Here is an 18859-nt window from a genome sequence, read left to right as displayed (position 1 = left end):
TCACTGAACACTGGGGAAACAATAGACACAAGGTCATATCACTGAACACTGGGGAAACAATAGACACAAGGTCATATCACTGAACACTGGGGAAACAATAGACACAAGGTCATATCACTGAACACTGGGGAAACACTAGACACAAGGTCATATCACTGAACACTGGGGAAACAATAGACACAAGGTCATATCACTGAACACTGGGGAAACACTAGACAAAAGGTCATATCACTGAACACTGGGGAAACACTAGACAAAAGGTCATATCACTGAACACTGGGGAAACACTAGACAAAAGGTCATATCACTGAACACTGGGGAAACACTAGACAAAAGGTCATATCACTGAACACTGGGGAAACACTAGACAAAAGGTCATATCACTGAACACTGGGGAAACACTAGACAAAAGGTCATATCACTGAACACTGGGGAAACAATAGACACAAGGTCATATCACTGAACACTGGGGAAACAATAGACACAAGGTCATATCACTGAACACTGGGCAGAGAACATAGCAAAATAACTTTAATAAGTGATGCATTATTTTAGTAGTAAAGGCATAATAGCTACTCATACATATTTATACTTATAAATGTAATGGGGTTAAAAAGTGACAACAACTGTAACATACAGGAGACCACTCCCAGGAACTCCACTGGCCACACGAGCTGAAGCAGGCTGAGGATTCTGGGGGCCGGGGCAGATGAGCACAGTAGGACTCGTCTGCCACTCCACCCTGGGCGTCCCGACAGCTGACATAGCGGGCACGCTTCCCCTTCCCACAGGAGACAGAGCACTGAGACAGACACACAGAGGAACCCACACACATTCAAGATTAGAGTTACAGTGTGTCACACTTACATATAAAGCACTTTACATGAACTCATACTGGCTGATGTGTTTCATTGAAGATGTGTGCATAACAACAGTCTATTTTCAATGAACTGATAAAGGTTACAATTAAAACCACCAGCTCAGACACTCTGTGACAAATGCATTAAAATGAATAATTTGTACTCTCTGTCTCTATATGTTCTAACGAGACTCCTCCATGAGGTGAAATTCGAGCTGCACCCGGGCAAACTCAACAGGAGGACATAGTAAACTTTACCAAGGGGTGAATACCTACTGCGATCTAAAGGCACCATCTGAAACACACATGTAAATATCACAATCATATCAATTACACCAAATTGCCCATGACTTTACACGAGAGGATGGCAGTATCGCTCCTGAGTGGAATGTATGTGTGTTTTTTCAGAGGGACCACACTTGCGCTAGCCTCCTCTTTGACATGCGAACTCACAGCCTCTCTGACAGACATACAGACAAACTGAGATTCATGTTTGAAACCAAAGCCTCATGTTTAGACAGAGATCTGTTTTCTTCATTTGCACCGGGCAACAATGCAAAACACCTGGGCGAGGGAGTGTGTGTGTGTGAGGCTGAGCAGTGCTGCATTCTATAGACCAGTGAATCAGACATGTACAGACAGAGGGGTAGTAATGGCGAGGCAGAGAGAGCTACTGTACGTGAGTGTTTATAAGCCTATTGGTGCGTGTGAGCGGTTGCAGTGCTCACTGTGGTCCAGGAGCCATATCTCCACTGTGTGAGGAGCTGACCAGAGGTGTCAGGGCGGACGGTGCTGTGTTGAGGAGAGGCCCAGGGACACGGTGCCACCTCACAGTCCTGGCTGTCCCTGGGTCTGGATGCTGCGTTACACTTCCTGTCATCCACAATGTCCCCATACAACCCTGACACACACCTCACAGCCCGCATCTGGTAACCATGGCCACACGTCACTGCACACTGCAACAACACACATAGGAGAGAAACACACAGGGTCAGATGATGGCCTGAGACTCCAAAAGGATTGACACTAAAACCTTGGCAGATCAGTGTTTACTTCAAGGAAGGATGCAATTTTAACTCAGCTCACATAGTCTAGCCCAGCCAAGCCCAGTCTAACTTAATGTAGTTGAACCCTACTACTTCCCAGACACCCACCCTCTCCCCCAGATCTCTGCTAACGGAGCGGCAGGTAGCCTAGTGGGGGGGCAGATAGCCTAGTGCGGGGGCAGGTAGCCTAGTGGGGCGGCAGGTAGCCTAGTGGGCGGGCAGGTAGCCTAGTGGGGGGGCAGGTAGCCTAGTGGGGGGGCAGGTAGCCTAGTGGTTAAGAGCGTTGGGTCTATAACTAAAAGGTTTCTGGTTCAAATCCCTGAGCTGACAAGGTAAAACATCTGTGAATGTACCCTTGAGCAAGGCACTTAAACTCTAATTTCTTCTGTACATTGTTCTGGATAAGAGCATCTGCAAATTAATGTATTTGTCTTTATGATGGATCCCCACGGCAGCAGCTACTCATTCTGGGGTCCGGCAAAGTTAAGGCAGTTATAAAAAATGTAATTCCTTCACAACAGATTTTACAAAATATTAAGTGTGTGCCCTCAGGCCCCTACTCTACTACCACATATCTAGAACACAAAATCCATGTGTACGTGTGTGTATAGTGCATATGTTATCGTGTGTTTGTATGCATGCGTCTGTGCCTATGCTTGTGTTGCTTCACAGTCCCCGCTGTTCAATAAGGTGTATTTGTATCTATTTTTTAAATCTAATTTTACTGCTTGCATGAGTTACTTGATGTGTAATAGAGTTCCGTGTAGTCATGGCTCTATGTAGTACTGTGTGCCTCCCATAGTCTGTTCTGGACTGTGAAGAGACCTCTTGTGGCATGTCTTGTGGGGTATACATGTGTGTCTGAGCTGTGTGCCAGTCGTTCAAACAGACAGCTCGGTGGATTCAACATGTCAATACCTCTCCCAAATACAAGTGGTGATGAAGTCAATCTCTCCTCCATTTTGAGCCATGAGAGATGCATATTATTAATATTAGCTCTCTGTGTACATTCAAGGACCAGCCGTGCTGCCCTGTTCTGAGCCAATTGTAATGTACACACATTTGGTGGAGGAAGTGCTGCAGGATTTGGGCAGTAGATTGTGATTACACAGGAATTAACAGCCATATATACTGTATACCAGCTCTGTCAATGGAACTATCATGTTGAGTCAATGAATGGTCAAAGACATGAATTCATCCATTCAATCCTGCCATACTGGCTTGTGCACACCAGCCAAGGTGCATGTATATAGGCTGAGGAAGTATTGGACTAGCAGACTTACAGGGTCTGTGTGTGTACGGCTCCGTCTAAGGCAGTGGGGGGACCTGATAGTGTGGTGAGTTATGGAGTGGTGTGCTCTGACTTGAGATGTCATTTCCTCCCCTAGCGCTCTCACTCTGCCCTCATATCCTGTTGGAGTAAATCTGACCCCACACACAGATACACACCACAGATACACACTGGGAAGGAAGGGGATGTATGTGCAAAGCACACGTGCAGCCAGACACATAAATAACACACACTACAATGTTACATACTTAAACATTCATTCCTGCACATTCATTCCTATTCAATCACAAAGATTCAACCACACGAGAACCTGAATCTGTCAGACACAGGCACATGCAGATCCATCCATCTGGACTCACCGGTCCCCAGACTCCGACCTGCCAGGAGGCACAATCTGGCAGCTCACAGCTCCCCACGGCTAGAGGCTTGGTGTTGGGGTCACAGAAGTGTTCACTCAGATTCTCCTCTCCTACCCCCACACTACAGGATACCTGCCTGTGTCTCATCCCCTTCCCACACGTCACCAAGCACTGGGAGGGGACAGAGGGAGAGATAGGGTCAGGGTGAGGGAGGAAGACTAATAAAGTATATGTGTTATGAAGGGTGTGTGTGTGGGGGAGGAAAATTGTGTGATTGTGTGTGTAAAATGTTATCCTCAAAGTGTGTGTGCATGTTAGAGCAAATGTGATGCGTTTACATCAATACACATATACTTTATAAAGTGTGTATATTTATGTGTTTTATTATGTGTTTACATCAATACGCATATACTTTATAAAGTGTGTATATTTATGTGTTTTATTATATGTGTACATTAATACGCATATCATTTATAGAGGGTGTATATATTTATGTGTTTTATTATGTGTGTACATCAATATACATATACTTTATAAAGTGTGTATATTTATGTGTGTTTTATTATGTGTGTACATTAATATGCATATACTTTATAAAGTGTGTATATTTATGTGTGTTTTATTATGTGTGTACATTAATATGCATATACTTTATAAAGTGTGTATATATTTACGTGGGTTTATAGAAGCGTTTATTGATGTGAATGTAACAGTGTGTGAATTTGTGTCATGTGTGTGTTTGCACTGTGTGTGTGCGTATGTGTGTGTGTGTACTGTGTGTGTGTGAAGTGTGTGTGAAGTGTGACCCGTACCTCACTCCACTCGCTGACTGACCAGTCAGTGCAGGCCTGGTCGTTGCAGCTCTCCTCGATCATTCTCTGGTAGTCACTGCACTCCCTGTCCACCAGTCTCCTCCCCAGATTGTTCATACAGTAAGAGTCCCTGGTGCGGGCCCCACGACCACACGTCTTAGAACACTGAATGATGCACACAACACTCAGCATTAGATTCACCATTCAACATGTACTGCACAAAAGTCTAACAAAAACACTGCACCAAACATGTACAAAATACTCTCTACTACCTGTAATCTAAATCACATGTCCACTTATAATAACACCTGTCATGCATGAGAAGACTAGATAAATGGAAATGGGCTGCTTTTCAAGACAATGTGCAATAGCATCACATCATGAAAACAGGTATTGTAATGATGTGCGTCTTTGACTGTAGTTTCTACTGACCTGGGACCAGGCGCTGTACTGCCAGCTCTTGAGCAGACAGTCCCCGTGGCAGGCCTCTCTGGCCTGGGGTTTAGGTAGGTCAGAACAGGCCCTCCCCTCCACCCTCTCACTCTGCGTCTTCAGCAAGCTGTACCTCATACACTGCACGTCCATGGTCCGGTAGCCAGGGCCACACTTAGCAGAACATTCACTCTTCCCTGCTACATTCCACCTGCAAACAGGCTATATGGGTTAGTGTCTGTTTAACAGATATATAGTGACAGTGTGTGTGTGTGTTAAGTTGTGTGTGTATCTACCTGAGTTCACAGTCAGTGTTACATGGCTCAGTGGCAGCGTTGGGACGGGGTAGAGGCTCACAGCGCTGGTCAGAAACCCCCAGGTGGTCACTCTTCCTCACACATACCGCCTTGCGCTGTCGTTCACCTACACACACACATGTAAGATTTGAATGTTTGAATTAGATCTGATCGGGCTAGGATCACAAAGATCACATTTCCCCCTCCTTTAAATTGTTTTATTAACTCTCTGCGATTGGGTCCCAGTCCAAATGGGATTAGGGGTTCTGGGATGAAACTGCTTCAACTGGATCCTGCTAATGATGCTGAGTCCTGCGAGACACAGGAAGTTTCAGCCCCTGGTCCTAGGAGAAACTTTCAGGAGAGATTTAGTGTGCTCAGAACAGGGGAGAATAACTGCCCCCTCTCATTGGCAGGTTGACTTTTAGTCTGAGTCTTGTCCTGGTGGCAGAACTGAGCGATTTGCCCTTAGATAGGCCAGCTGGGAAGTCAAAATTGGCTATAATGTAAAACTTCATGAACCAGAAAATAGCTTTTTGGTCTTAATTTAAGGTTAGGGTTAGGCATTATGGTTAGGATTCAAATCAAATTGTATTACTTTGTGGCTGTGCCAGCTAGTGACCACACTACAGAGCTGCCTCCAGAACAAGATTCATGAAGAGAAACGCTACCCTGCCTCTCATCGAAGCCACGGAAGTTCAAAGCCGATTGTTTGCAGAAAACAGGATCCCCCATTATAGGGAATGAAAAAATGGCAATCTTTGTGTTCAATCTTTGTGTAAACCCCCCCCCCCCCAAAAAACAAAGACAATCACGGCTTCTAATATACCAGATGTATGTCCTTGAACAGATTATTTAAAAATTGCACACAGGAAAAGTTACAAGGATCATTTAGTTGCTAATGGCAGCCTGCAATACCTTGGTCGGCCTTCAACCTGAGTTACTCAATGAGAGGGGGCAGCACTGAGCTAGCCTGCAACGTTACTTCCTGGAGTAGCTCAAACTGCACATGTTATGTCTTATGAGACGCCATCTTAACCGACTTCATTTGGCTTCAATGCGCTATTGGATCTTCACATAGGAATGAATGGTGCGGCAGGTAGCCTAGTGGTTAGAGTGTTGGACTAGTAATCACAAAGGTTGCAAGTTCAAATCCTGAGCTGACCTTGTAAAAATCTGTCGTTCTGCCCCTGAACAAGGCAGGTAACCCACTGTTCCTAGGCCGTCATCGAAAATAAGATTTTGTTCGTAACTGACTTGCCTAGTTAATTTAAGGGAACCATTTTTTTTTTAAATGGTGTCACGGGATTGATGGCTTTGTCCATTCAAATATACATTAATTGGCTCAGTAAGGTTAGAGGGCAGGCTAAGGGGATGGAAGGTGTACTGGGATGTGATCAACCAGGTCACAGCAGAGGGGCTGCCAGGAGAGGAGGTCGGTTGATTTATAGGGGGGGTTCGTACTCAGTACTCATGCTGTGGTGTGTGGGGGTCAAAATAGCATTGGTGGCTAAAGCCTGAAACACATGGGTAACAGGGTGGACAACTGTGACCTTACCCTGACACTTGGCTACTGGGTGGATGACTATGACTTTACCCTGACACATGGGTAACTGGGTGGACAACTATGACTTTACCCTGACACATGGGTAACTGGGTGGATGCCTATGACATTACCCTGACACATGGGTAACTAGTTGGACGACTATGACTTTATCCTGACACATGGGTAACTGGGTGGATGATTATGACTTTACCCTGACACATGGGTAACTGGGTGGATGATTATGACTTTACCCTGACACATGGGTAATTGGGTGGATAATTATGACTTTACCCTGACACATGGGTAACTGGGTGGATGACTTTACCCTGACACATGGGTAACTGGGTGGATGATTATGACTTTACCCTGACACATGGGTAACTGGGTGGACGACTATGACTTTACCCTGACACATGGGTAACTGGGTGGATGATTATGACTTTACCCTGACACATGGGTAACTGGGTGGACGACTATGACTTTACCCTGACACATGGGTAACTAGTTGGACGACTATAACCTTACCCTGATACATGGGTAACTGGGTGGATGATTATGACTTTACCCTGACACATGGGTAACTGGGTGGACGACTATGACTTTACCCTGATACATGGGTAACTGGGTGGATGATTATGACTTTACCCTGACACATGGGTAACTGGGTGGACGACTATGACCTTACCCTGACACATGGGTAACTGGGTGGACGACTATGACTTTACCCTGACACATGGGTAACTGGGTGGATGACTATGACTTTACCCAGACACATGGGTAACTGGGTGGATGTCTATGACTTTACCCTGACACATGGGTAACTGGGTGGATGTCTATGACTTTACCCTGACACATGGGTAACTGGGTGGATGTCTATGACTTTACCCTGACACATGGGTAACTGGGTGGACGACTATAACCTTACCCTGACACATGCGGCTACAATCCAGCCAGGAGCCTGAGGGGTCCCACACAAACTGTTCCCTGTGCTCCTCGATGGGGATGTTGAAGGAGTAGCGCACATCTGGGTTGTACAGGTTCCCCACACACAGGACCTAGGGCAACAATGATACGGGAAATACTTATATAGAAGTATAGATGGGGGAAGGGAGGAGAGGGGGACAGAGAAAGCTAGAGAGAGAGAGAAAGCAGAGAGAGATAAAGACAGAAACAAACAGAAGAGCGAGAGAGAGAGACAAAGAGACAGAGACATCAGCCTTGCCTGTAGGATGAGTTCCTCCTCAACACGTTCAGTGCAGTTGATGCGCTCCTCTTTGGTGTCTGAGCCGCTGTACTCAATGACGGTTCCCTTGAAGGGGATTTCCCTTTTGAACATGGCCACCACAAAGTTCCCATTCAGGAGAAAGTTAGAATGACTGTCAGATAAAGCTGAAAGGAAACAAACAAAAAGTGGAAAAATAAATAATAAAAAGAAAATATTGCCTCAAGACATTGGATAAAAACTGCTTTCTTTGCTAAATACTTTTTGAGTCTTGTGGGTTTCAGGTTTGGAAAATCGTTTGAGGGGGAAAGTAGCTTTGTCATTCCAAGCTGTATGTAAACATTCAATGACTTCAAACCAAAAATGTTCTGCAATGCCATTGTTGCAAGAGGGTATGTTGAAACATTGGTGGCACCAAATTGCAGTCATTTGGAGTTAGACTGCGTGACTCTCTTTACGACTGGCATTACAATGCTAACAAAGTAGCTCCACTGTCTTGAAATACAAACCAGTGCATAAAAACACACAAACACAAAAGACAAGCTCACACATGCTGAACAAACCCTTGTTTATACACTACCAACCAAACACCAACTACCCCCTTCAACACACACACATACACACAATAAGTATGGTTCTGTGAAATATGCAGTAATTACAATGTGAGAGAGCCCATGTTGAAACAATGTGTGTGATTAGGTCTCTAGGCACAACTTTGTTCACATTCAAGTCTGTACACTACCAGAAGAGGACCCCAGCTAGTCCCCTTTAACCCCTGACTGCCTGTGTGTGTGGTGTGTGATGGCCAATGACAAAAACACCTCTTCTGGCAGTCATCACCTGCACCCTCCAGCAGTGAGAAAAATGCATTGGCTAACACACATACACAAACAAAGCCATTGCCCATCTCACCCAGCCCCTATCCACTTTCATCTGGCCTGGCTACACATGGCTCTAATTAACACCTTTTCTACACACATTCAGCTTCCTCTCATTCTGACACACTGTTTGCTTTCCCAGCTATCCCTTATCCTCTGGCCCATTTGGCTCCGGGCCCCGCCACGCTTCCTCCATATACAGTTGAAGTCGGAAGTTTACATACACCTTAGCCAAATACATAAAAACTCAGTTTTTCACAATTCATGACATTTAATCCTAGTAAGAATGTAAAATGTCAGAATAACAGAAGAGAAAATTACTTTCATTACATTCCCAGTGGGTCAGAAGTTTACATACACTCAATTCGTATTTGGTAGCATTGCCTTTAAATTGTTCAACTGGGTCAAACATTTCGGGTAGCCTTCCACAAGCTTCCCACAATAAGTTAGGTGAATTTTGGCCCATTACTCCTGACATAGCTGGTGTAACTGAGTCAGGTTTGTAGGCCCCCTTGCTCGCACATGCTTTTTCAGTTCTGCCCACAACTTTTCTATAGGATTGGGGTCAGGGCTTTGTAATGGCCACTCTAATACCTTGACTTTGTTGTCCTTAAGCCATTTTGCCACAACTTTGGAAATATGCTTGGGGATCATTGTCCATTTGGAAGACCCATTTGCGACCAAGTTTCAACTTCCTGACTGACGTCTTGATATGTTGCTTCAATATATCTACATAATTTTCCTCCCTCTTGATGCCATCTATTTTGTGAAGTGCACCAGTCCCTCTTGCAGCAAACCACCCCCACAACATGATGCTGCCACCCCCGTGCTTCACGGTTGGGATGGTGTTCTTCGGCTTGCAAGCCTCCCCCTTTTTCCTCCAAACATAACGATGGTCCTTATGGCCAATAAGTTCTATTTTTGTTTCATCAGACCAGAGGACATTTCTCCAAGAAGTACGATCTTTTTGTTGCAAACCGTAGTCTGGCTTTTTTTTATGGCGGTTTTGGAGCAGTGGCTTCTTCCTTGCTGAGCGCCCTTTCAGGTTATGTCGATATAGGACTCGTTTTACTGTGGATATAGATACTTTTGTATCTATATCCTCCAGAATCTTCACAATGTCCTTTGCTGTTGTTTGCTGTTGTTCTGGGATTGATTTGCACTTTTCGCACGAAAGTACGTTCATCTCTAGGAGACAGAACGCGTCTCCTTCCTGAGCGGTATGACAGCTGCGTGGTCCCATGGTGTTTATACTTGCGTACTATTGTTTGTACAGATGAACGTGGTACCTTCAGGCGTTTGGAAATTGCTCCCAACCCAAGGATGAACCAGACTTGTGGAGGTCTACAATTTGTCTTCTGAAGTCTTGGCTGATTTCTTTTGATTTTCCCATGATGTCAAGCAAAGAGGCACTGAATTTGAAGGTAGGCCTTGAAATAAATCCACATGTACACCTCCAATGGACTCAAATGATGTCAATTAGCCTGTCAGAAGCTTCTAAAAACATGACATATTTTTCTGGAATTTTCCAAGCTGTTTAAAGGCACAGTCAATTTAGCCTATGTAAACTTCTGACCCACTGGAATTGTGATACAGTGAATTATAAGTGAAATAATCTGTCTGTAAACAATTGTTGGAAAAATTACTTGTGTCATGCACAAAGTAGATGTCCTAACTGATTTTCCAAAACTTTAGTTTGTTAACTTCTTATGGCTGCAGGGGCAGTATTGAGTAGCTTGGATGAAAGGTGCACAGAGGTGCCCAGAGTAAACGGCCTGCTCCTCAGTCATAGTTGCTAATATTTGCATATTATTATTAGTATTGGATAGAAAACACTCTGAAGTTTCTAAAACTGTTTGAATTATGTCTTTGAGTATAACAGAACTCATATGGCAGGCAAAAACCTGAGAAGTTCCACTTCCTGTTTGGATTTTTTCTGAGGTGGCAGATTTTCAACCAAGCTCTCATTGAAATTACAGCGAGATATTGATGAGTTTTCACTTCCTACGGCTTCCACTAGATGTCAACAGTCAATAGAACTTTGTCAGATGACTCTAATGTGAAGGGGGGCCGAAGGAGACAGGAATTAGTCACCACTGCCACGAGCTGACCATGCTTTGACCACGCGCGTTCACGTGATAGGCAGCTACGTTCCATTGCTCAACTGAAGTCAATCTAATTCTCCGGTTGGAACGTTATTCAAGATGTATGTTAACAACGTTCTAAAGATTGATTCAGTACATCGTTTGACATGTTTCTACTGACTGTTATGGAACTTTTGGACATTTCGTCACGTTATAGTGGACACGCTTTGTGACTTTGGAATTGTTTACCAAACGCGCTAACCAAAGTAGCTAATTGGACATAAATAACGGACATTATCGAACAAATCAAGCATTTATTGTGGACCTGGGATTCCTAGGACTGCATTCTGATGAAGTTCATCAAAGGTAAGGAAACATTTATCATGTATTGTCTGGATTCTGTTGACTCCAACATGGCGGCTAATTTGGCTCTTGTTCTGAGCGCCGTCTCAGATTATTGCATGATTTGCTTTTTCCGTAAAGTTTTTTTGAAATCTGACACAGCGGTTGCATTAAGGAGAGGTTTATCTATAATTCCATGTGTATAACTTATATTATCATCTACATTTATGATGAGTATTTCTGTTGAAACGATGTGGCTATGCAAAATCACTTGATGTTTTTTGTAGTAGTGAATGTAACGCGCCAATGTAAACTCAGATTTTTTGAAGTAAATATGAACTTTATCAAACAAAACATGCATGTATTGTGTAACATGAAGTCCTATGAGTGTCATCTGATGAAGATCATCAAAGGTTAGTGATTCATTTTATCTCTATTTCTGCTTTTTCTGACTGCTATCTTTCGCTGGAAAAATGGCTGTGCTTATTGTGGTTTGGTGGTGACCTAACATAATCGTTTGTAATGCTTTCGCTGAAAAGCATATTTGAAATCGGTCACTTTGGTGGGGTTAACAACAAGATTACCTTTAAAATGATATAAGACACATGTATGTTTGAGGAATTTTAATTATGAGATTTCTGTTGTTTTGAATTTGGCGCCCTGCACTTTCACTGGCTGTTGTCATATCGATCCCGGTAGCGGGATGCAGCCATAAGAAGTTTAACAAGAAATTTGTGAAGTGGTTGAAAAACTAGTTTTAATGACTCCAACCTAAGTGTATGTAAACTTCCAACTTCAACTGTACATTCTGACTGGTATAAATGACTAGTGGTTTGGTATTAGTCCATACTTCCTCACCCCCTTTAACCCCACTTCCTAAACAACCTGTCCCTAAAGCTGGGGTCACTGGGTGGGTAACCATGTTCTGACCAATGGCTGGCCTTTGATAGAGGAGCGGGGGAAAACACATTGACCTATTGTATGGTGCCCACCATTTAAAGAGGCACCAATAAACATATTTAAAGCCTTTATAGCTAGAAAGAATTTGCCATAAACTGGCTGTGAGTGAGTTGGCCTGGTGTGAAGCACCATGGCTAAGCAGTGACAGCATCACTCATGCTCACACACACGCACGCACACGCACACACACACACACACACACACACACACACACACACACACACACACACACACACACACACACACACACACACACACACACACACACACAAACTCACCGAGGTAGTTGTCATCCTCCGACTTCCCAGAGTAGCTGACCTGTTTAATATCAATGTTGGTGGCTCCTGCAGGGATCCGCACCACTGTGTTGTAACCTGGATGGAGAGAGAGAGAGAGAGAGAGAGAGAGAGAGAGAGAGAGAGAGAGAGAGAGAGAGAGAGAGAGAGAGAGAGAGAGAGAGAGAGAGAGAGAGAGAGAGAGAGAGAGAGAGAGAGAGAGAGAGAGAGAGAGAGAGAGAGAGAGAGAGAGAGAGAGAGAGAGAGAGAGAGAGAGAGAGAGAGAGAGAGAGAGAGAAAGAGAAAGAGGCCCACCCATAAAATAATATGTAATTATTTCCCCGGCCCGGCGCTTGCCTTGTAATTTCCCTGGGTCTGTGTTCCATGACTGGCCGACATGGGTAGAGGAAAGAGGAGAGGAGAGACTGAGCAGGAGCGAGGGAAACGGTGAGAGAGAAGATGGAGGAAGACAGTAGAAACAAAACAGGAGATGAAAGAGAAGAGGTGAGAGGTGGAAAGAAGTGAGAGGAGAGGGTTAAGACAGAGATATTAGAACGAGGGGAGAGGAGAGGGTTAAAACAGAGATATTGGAGTGAAGAGAGGGTTATAACAGAGATATTGGAGTGAGGGGAGAGGAGAGAGCCAGGGTTAGAACATAGATATTGGAGTGATGGGAGAGGAGAGGGTTAAAACAGAGATATTGGAGAGGGGAGAGGAGAGGGTTAGAACAGAGATATTGGAGTGGTGGGAGAGGAGAGGGTTAAAACAGAGATATTATTGTGAGGGGAGAGGAGAGGGTTAAAACAGAGATATTGGAGTGAGGGGAGAGGAGATGGTTAAAACAGAGATATTGGAGTGAGAGGTGAGGAGAGGGTTAAAAATAGATATTGGAGAGAGGGTTAGGGTTAAAACATAGATATTGGAGTGAGGGAAGAGGAGAGGGTTAGAACAGAGATATTGGAGTGAGAGGAGAGGAGAGGGTTAGAACAGAGATATTGGAGTGAGGGGAGAGGAGAGGGTTAGAACAGAGATATTGGAGTAGGGGGAGAGGAGAGGGTTAAAACAGAAATATTGGAGTGAGGGGAGAGGACAGGGTTAAACAGAGATATTGGAGTGAGGGCAGAGGAGAGGGTTAAAAGAGAGATATTGGAGTGAGGGGAGAAGAGAGGGTTAGAACAGAGATATTGGAGTGAGGGGTGAGTAGAGGGTTAAAAAAGAGATATGGGATTGAGGAGAAATGAGAGGGTTAGAACAGAGATGGGTTCCCGAGTGGCGCAGCGGTCTAAGGCACCGCCTCTCAGTGTTAGAAGCGTCACTACAGTCCCTGGTTTGATTCCAGGCTGTATCACATCCGGCCGTGATTGTGAGTCCCATAGGGCGGCACACAATTGGCCCAGCGTCGTCCGGGTTTGGCCGGGATAGGCCGTCATTGTTAAATAAAGGTTATATTATAAAAATATAAAAAATAGATATTGGAGTGAGGGGAGAGGGTCAGAACAGAGATATTGGAGTGAGGGGAGAGGGTCAGAACAGAGATATTGGAGTGAGGGGAGAGGGTCAGAACAGAGATATTGGAGTGAGGGGAGAGGAGAGTAGTCAGAGGAGAAAGTGGCTGGAGAGAACTGAATTAAAGAGAGGGGAGAGAGGAGGAGAAAATAGGGGATGAAAAGAGGGTGAGAGGGGGAAAGAGAAGGGGGTGAGTGGAGAAGGGAGAGAGAAGTGCCTGGGCCACTCGGGGGCAGCACTAGTAAAGGTTATGTCTTGTCACACCGACCGACCGGCCAACCACACACTTTATCACTCAATCTACGTTCGGTGGTCACTATTGTTGATTGAAGTGCATTTTCTTTGTAGTCAAAGGAATAAGCCCATAACCCTTATATTCTACAGTCACTCTGGTACCACAAGAAAAGGCTGCAGCTTCCAGTCTTACAGTATCAACAACAATTTTTTTTACTTTTTGCTCTAAATTCTAAAAGATAAACAACAATTGCTTAAGAATGTCCATAAGAAAACTCCAGTGCTAAAAAACAGCAGCATAAATGTCTCTTCTGTGCTGTTAGGTTTTAAGTAGCATGTTAAATTCCCTCTCTAACCAGTGAAGACAGAATAAGCACATAAGTACAAGGAGTGGGTGAACTGTTTAAACCGCAGACCAGGTCCCCCTTAGAGAAAGCCACAGCTCATCCACAGACCCTCGAAGCCCCCAATGCAACCGTTCACCACACACACAATCTAATCGCAACCACAGGGAGACCGCGGAATGCAAACACAGTCCTCCAGGAGAGACACCCCTGGTGCACCCTGGGAAAGCTGAGGTCTACCTCATGACGGGCAGACAGACACACAGCACTGTACCGAGGGAGAAGAAGACTAGGAGACCACTGTTCTAAATGTTTTTTACTGTACATACGCTAATTTAGTTACACAGCAAAGGGTAAGCCATAGGTTACTTCAACTTTCAATGTGTCTAAGCGTTACAGCTTGGGATCTGGGTAAAGGAGCTAAATGAATAAAACAAATCATTATTATTATAAAAAGGAAGTGTGCTTTTATCAGGGTCCAGAGTCTCCTCAGCTCTGGGTGAGGTCCTCAAACCCCTGAGTTAGTGGCTCTCCTCTCCTCATTTAGCTGTTTACACTGTTAACTGGCTAAAGAGGGAGATGGACAGGGAGAGGAGGATGGAGAGGGAGAGGAAGGAGTCGAGGGAAAGGGAGAAAGAGAGAGGGAGAGGTGAGGGAGGGAGAAGGAGAGAGAAGAGAGAGAGAGGGAGAAGATGAAGAGAGGGAGAGGAGGGAGAGGAGTGGACCATGCTGGACCAGAGATATCCTGGCTGGGCTGAGTTCCCATTCATGTCATCCTGGTCTAAGCTTGGTCTGGCTGCACATGCTTGGCCTGGGACTCCTCAGTAGAAACACAAGCAGAGGAATGGACAGATAGAGGATGAGAGATGAAGAGAAGCAAATAGCAAAATAAATATTGAGTAAATATTGAGCCAAATTCACAACCATTTATGCTAATTTATTTTGTTATTTTGCAGCTCAGACTTGAAGGGGATTTGATGTAATCAGTGCTTGGCCCGGGAAGAGACATCATACTAATCATGAGTTCAAGGGGGTCACGCTGGGTCGGAGTTAAGTTTGAGAACTTCTAGAGTTTACTGAGGTTTTCAACAGGTTTTGGAGACTTATTCAGGATATCCATTATACAAAGCATTGTCCCAAAGCAAAAGGAAAATGTTCACTCCCTTCACTAGCATCCAAAAGTTGTGTCATAATTCTGTTGTCATTTGTGCATTGTCCAAGTGTCAATTAGTTTAGCAAGTTTAGCATAGCACAAATCTTTATGTACTTTGTATATTGCATTTCAACTGTTCATAGACAGTTGTTGTTGTAAACAGTGTGCAATACCTGCTAACGTACTTTGGAATAGAGGGAAAGAAGAGAAAGGCAGCCAGGCTTACCATACTCAGCATCGTTGAAGGTCCCAGCAAGGGTTTTGCAGGAGGAGTTGTCCCCTCCACACACTCCACACTTGTCATTTTTCGCCTTGGAGTTCAACACATGATCACAGCCTGCTTGCTGTTAAAACAGACAGAGACACACCAATCAGACAAGGGGTCACACAGAGACACACCAATCAGACAGGGGGTCACACCAAGGGCTATGTCAATCATCAGTGGTCACAATCCTGCACTAAAAATAGACGTTTATATACTCAATCCAACACCGCAAAACTAAAGCTTTCTCTGTTTGTGTGTGTGTGTGTGTGTGTGTGTGTGTACATACTCTGATACAGTATGTCACAACATTGTTAGTGATATGCTGATATAGACAGACACATCTGAGAGAACATATATCAGTTTGTAAGTTAGCTGTGTTTGATACACAGTATGACGTTAGGGAGTACAGTTACCCGACAGAGGCCTTGAACACAGATATCGTAGGTGTCTGGGCCACACGGCGTGCCGTCGATGACACGATCCTTCAACTGATAGTAGGCCATCGTCCCAGCAACCCGACAGAAGAGCTTGCACCGATCCTTCATTAGAACTACACAGGAAAAACACACCCATTGGAAGATGACTGTATGGTGAGATATACATCAGTGGAGGCTGCTGAGGGAAGGATGGCTCATAATAATGGCTGGAACAGAGTAAATGTGTTGGAAACCATTGGAAACCATGTGTTTGATGTATTTGATACCATTCCACCTATTCCACTCCAGCCATTACCACGAGCCCGTCCTCCCCAATTAAGGTGCCACCAACCTCCTGTGATATATATATACTGACAAAGCTATGGATGAATCATTTTACATGACATGATATAATGAATGTCAAATAACAACAAAAACAATAATAATGGCAACAACAACAACAATCTACAGTTAGCAAAAGGCCTCACAAAATAGGTCTACAAACTCGAAAATATGTCATTCTCTACAAAAGTACAGCTGTTAACATTTTTGCAAGGGTCAGCAGTTAGCTTTGCTGAAATAACTGCATTTGTATCAGTTGTTCAGAAAAATCCCCATTCTGTTTGACACCATTTTGGCCTCTGTGCTTGGTCAGTGTGCTTGGTCAGTGTGCTTGGTCAGTGTGCTTGTATAACATTGTATTGTGATAGCTCGCGGTTACTTCTTCCAAATCTTAAACCCTGCGCTAAAGCCCTGTCTCCTTTGCCAAATGGCAACTCGTTCAACTGTGCAAGCCATCACTATAATTATTACAATGCGTGAGGTATAGAAGAGGGAAGCTATCCAGGAGCATATATTTTAGTACTGTATGCTTCTCAAGTGTTGATTACTCTGTACATTTTTCATGTCTGTTCCTATCATGACTATGCAGAGCATTGAGGGAAAACACACTGACAGAATTTGCCTGTACTGAGCCAAAAGCCAACAGTACAATTATCTACCTACCAGGACACAATGGGGAGTGGGGTAAGGAGACAGAAGAACCAGAGCCATGTTTTACGTCATTCAAAAAAATATTGACACCTTAACCCCACCTAGCCCTCAATTAGGCATGGTGGACCTTCTGACAGTTGAAGTCTGGTTCTTTGAGCTCTGTGAGGGAGCATCAAGAGGTGTCTATAGGTGTAGTATAGGGTAGGGTATAGGGTAGTAGAATGCTATAATGTAATGTTATCAACTGTTATCATAGAGGCTTGGTGTTATCATGGTTTAACTACTAGTACAGTGAGTACTCCCACTAATAATACATGGAGTTTTATATATGGTAGCACTTTTAAAGGACTCAAAGACACTTTACAATAGAGGGTACTCACTACCACTGTACTTGGGCACCCAGCGGACGGTGGGAGGTAGACCGTTGATGTTGAAGTGCTTGCCGTCGAACTGAGAGCACTGCTCCTCGCGGAAGTCTCTCCGTCCTCGGGGACACGGCTCAGTGTTGCAGGACCGGAACTTCATCCTTCGACCCACGCAGAACTTTCCTCCATTCCGGGGCCTGAAGAAACATTACAGCAAAATAACTTGATTAAAACATGACTGACATGCACAGAGGCTTTGACTCTTTGATTGAAATGTGTTTTGCCAAGTATGTCCTCAGGCTTTGTTTGTTATTCTTTCTTGTTACTCAGGTGTAGCATTGTTTTGACTGTTACTCAGGTGTTGTATTGTTTTGACTGTTACTCAGGTGTTGTATTGTTTGACTGTTACTCAGGTGTTGTATTGTTTTGACTGTTACTCAGGTGTTGTATAGTTTGACTGTTACTCAGGTGTTGTATTGTTTTGACTGTTACTCAGGTATTGTATTGTTTTGCCTGTTATTCAGGTGTAGCATTGTTTTGACTGTTACTCAGGTGTTGTATTGTTTTGACTGTTACTCAGGTGTAGGATTGTTTTGACTGTTACTCAGGTGTAGGATTGTTTTGACTGTTACTCAGGTATATCATTGTTTTGACTGTTACTCAGGTGTTGTATTGTTTTGACTGTTACTCAGGTGTAGCATTGTTTTGACTGTTACTCAGGTGTAGCATTGTTTTGACTGTTATTCCGGTGTTGTATTGTTTTAACTGTTACTCAGGTGTAGCATTGTTTTGACTGTTACTCAGGTGTAGGATTGTTTTGACTGTTACTCAGGTATATCATTGTTTTGACTGTTACTCAGGTGTTGTATTGTTTTGACTGTTACTCAGGTGTTGTATTGTTTTGACTGTTACTCAGGTGTAGCATTGTTTTGACTGTTACTCAGGTGTAGCATTGTTTTGACTGTTACTCAGGTGTAGCATTGTTTTGACTGTTACTCATGTGTAGCATTGTTTTGACTGTTACTCAGGTGTTGTATTGTTTTGACTGTTACTCAGGTGTAGCATTGTTTTGCCTGTTACTCAGGTGTAGCATTGTTTTGACTGATACTCAGGTGTTGTATTGTTTTGACTGTTACTCATGTGTAGCATTGTTTTGAATGTTACTCCTGGTTTGTTTTGAC

General features: G+C 44.0%; 1 protein-coding gene across 1 annotated transcript in view; it reads right to left on the bottom strand.

The window, feature by feature from the left end:
• LOC139539748 (A disintegrin and metalloproteinase with thrombospondin motifs 20-like) overlaps positions 1-18859 on the bottom strand; it is a 156204-nt gene that overhangs the window by 40151 nt on the left and 97194 nt on the right. Inside the window, exons 13-24 of the mRNA XM_071342989.1 lie at positions 17694-17875; positions 16318-16454; positions 15866-15983; positions 12406-12501; positions 7864-8030; positions 7567-7696; positions 5096-5222; positions 4800-5010; positions 4368-4532; positions 3556-3726; positions 1588-1815; positions 638-802 (exon numbers count right to left, since the gene is read on the bottom strand). Of these exons, the coding sequence (XP_071199090.1) occupies positions 638-802; positions 1588-1815; positions 3556-3726; positions 4368-4532; positions 4800-5010; positions 5096-5222; positions 7567-7696; positions 7864-8030; positions 12406-12501; positions 15866-15983; positions 16318-16454; positions 17694-17875 (1897 nt within the window). The remainder of the gene's footprint in view (positions 1-637; positions 803-1587; positions 1816-3555; positions 3727-4367; positions 4533-4799; positions 5011-5095; positions 5223-7566; positions 7697-7863; positions 8031-12405; positions 12502-15865; positions 15984-16317; positions 16455-17693; positions 17876-18859) is intronic.

This window comes from Salvelinus alpinus, chromosome 15 (assembly GCF_045679555.1).
Source record: "Salvelinus alpinus chromosome 15, SLU_Salpinus.1, whole genome shotgun sequence".
Taxonomy (NCBI): domain Eukaryota; kingdom Metazoa; phylum Chordata; class Actinopteri; order Salmoniformes; family Salmonidae; genus Salvelinus; species Salvelinus alpinus.
This window is presented reverse-complemented; position numbering and strand designations above follow the sequence as displayed.